General features: G+C 40.1%; 1 protein-coding gene across 1 annotated transcript; it reads right to left on the minus strand.

Annotated features, from left to right (window-relative positions):
* Positions 1 to 333: 333 nt before the first annotated feature.
* LOC130028157 (tripartite motif-containing protein 60-like) lies at positions 334 to 1,713 on the minus strand. Its single transcript, XM_056118866.1, has one exon. The coding sequence runs from the start codon at positions 1,711 to 1,713 to the stop codon at positions 334 to 336; it is 1,380 nt and encodes a 459-aa protein (XP_055974841.1).
* Between the last annotated feature and the right edge of the window lie 886 nt (positions 1,714 to 2,599).

Genomic DNA, 2,599 nt, shown 5'->3' on the forward strand with positions numbered 1-2,599 from the left:
TGCTGTTTTTGGCTACATTCGGTAGTGCTGAGAGATTACTTCTTGCTCTGTGATCAGGGACTACTCCTTGAAGTGCTTGGAGGGCCTTATGGGTGCCTGGTATTGAACCCAGATTGGTCACATGGAAGGCAAGCACCCTCCATACTATACTACCTCTCAGGACCCTCCAAAGATCTTCCTTAGCAACCTTACCAGGTCTGAGATCAAGGGAAAAATAAATGTATGTTTGCTACAGTCTTTCAGTATGGATTCAAAATCTTTATAAACTGTGTTCCTTTCAATATCAGGAGAAGAAAATATACACAAACATAAAATAATCCTGTAAGTAGTACTTCATTCCTCTGTTGTCAAATTGATGGAAAGTCGTTTTGAAGAATGTCTAATAGCAAAAAATGGTGTCAGTTTTTCGGTGAATACAGTAGTGTATTTATATATGCATGCCCTATCAGACAAATCATAGACGGAATATTCTCCCAATTCATAATCAAGAAACATACCCAATCTTAAAATTTGTAGTTCTTGTGTATTTGAGATCGCCCCACAGTACTGAAATGACCAAATACTGGTCTGGGGGGTTGGGAATATCAGATGATTTCTGAACATAGATTCTGTACACACTCCTATGGCCCATTGACCTGGTCCTCTGATTTCTACCTGCCAAAAATGCCTGCCACCCTCAAAAGACTGACAGCTGAGCACAGCTGGGTAAGCAATATGTTTTCCTGGATTATCAAGCAGAGATGGTATACTTGTTCCCAGTTTCACACTTCTTCTATCTTCTGATACAGTAAAACTTGGATGGGCAGTTTTAGGATCAAGTGCCAAATCTACCTGAAATTTGCTGATCATATTTTGAAGGCCAAAATAATGTGGAGGGAGAGTGCAACTCTCTTTCCTGAATTCATGTGGGCAGATTCCTGGAGCTGAGAGCTTTCCATACTCATCATGAAGATTTCGAACTCTTTTTAGTAAATCCATGTCAGTCTGCAAAAATGTCTTTGTTATTTCACTCAACAGATTTTTAAGGGTGGATATATACTTTGTAACTTGGAGTTTTTGTTTGTTTAGTTTTTTCTCCATATCTTTCTCTTCCAAAAGCAAACTGGTATTTATTGAAACTTGCTCTTTGTTCAGGAAATATTTAATGCCTTCAAATTCAGGTTGTAATTCCATCTTCCAATTTTCCATTTTCTCTTTCACTTCAAGCATGTTAGAATGTTGCATAATATGAGTCACTTCAGCATCTTCAATACGCTTCTTCAAAACCTTCATATACCTTTTGAGCTTCTTTCTTTGACTAATGAGAGCTTCCTCAGTGGGTATGAGGAGATGATCCTGGTGATCAGAGGAGACCCTGCACTTGGGGCACAACAGCTCCAAGTCCTCCTCACAGAACAGGTCCAACACCTCACTGTGTGTCTCACACAGAAAGTCTGCTTCCTGAAGTTTCCACTTAGTCCTTCTGATAGGAATCTGCTTAACGACATCAGTGAGATGACACAATTGGTGGTTCTTCCTGAAGTTTCTGTCAGGGCAGTGGTGGAGGCAAACAGGACAGGGGAAGATATCCTCTAGATCTTCCCATTGACGGTCGATACAGGAGTAACAGAAGTTGTGCCCACAGTCAAGGGTTACTGGGTCTCTCAGGTAATCCAGACAGAGAGGGCAGCTGGCTTCCTCTTGGAGCTCAGTTAAGGAGGCTGCAAAGGCCATTGTTCTGGAAGAACTCTGTGTGGGAAAATGCCCTTTAGAATATTATGATTCTCTAAACAAATTGGACTATCTTAAATTAAGAAGCTTCTGCACCTCAAAAGGCACAATGACCAGAATACAAAGACAATCTACAGAATGGGAAAGGATATTTACCCAATAACCATCTGATAAGGGATTGATATCAAGGATATACGAAGCACTGATTGAACTGTACAAGAAGAAAACATCTAACCCCATCAAAAAATGGGGTGATGAAATGAACAGAAACTTTCCCAAAGAAGAAATCCAAATGGCTAAAAGGCACATGAGAAAATGCTCTACATCACTAATCATCAGAGAGATGCAGATCAAAACAACAATGAGATATCATCTCACATCACAGAGACTGGCCCACCTCCAAAAGAACAAAAGCAACTGGTGTTGGCGTTGCTGTGGTGAGAAAGGGACTCTCCTTCACTGTTGGTGGGAATGACGATGGGTTCAGCCCTTTTGGAAAACAGTATGGACGATTCTCAAAAGATTAGAAATTGAGCTCCCATTTGACCCAGGAATACCACTCCTGGAAATATATCCCAGAGAGGCTAAAAAGTACAGTCGAAATGACATTTGCACTTCTGTGTTCATTGCTGCACTATTCACAATAGCCAAAATCTGGGAAAAAAAAAACCCGAGTGCCCAAGAACAGATGACTGGTTAAAGAAACTTTGGTACATCTACAGAATGGAGTACTATGCAGTTGTTAGAAAAGATGAAGTCATGAAATTTACATACAAGTGCTACTACATAGAAAGTATCATGCTAAGTAAAATGAGTCAGAAAGAGAGGACAGACATAAAAAGATTGCAGTCATCTGGGGAATATAAAGTAACAAAATAGGAGACTAACA

This window comes from Sorex fumeus, unplaced genomic scaffold, assembly GCF_029834395.1.
Source record: "Sorex fumeus unplaced genomic scaffold, SorFum_2.1 ptg000039l, whole genome shotgun sequence".
NCBI lineage: Eukaryota > Metazoa > Chordata > Mammalia > Eulipotyphla > Soricidae > Sorex > Sorex fumeus.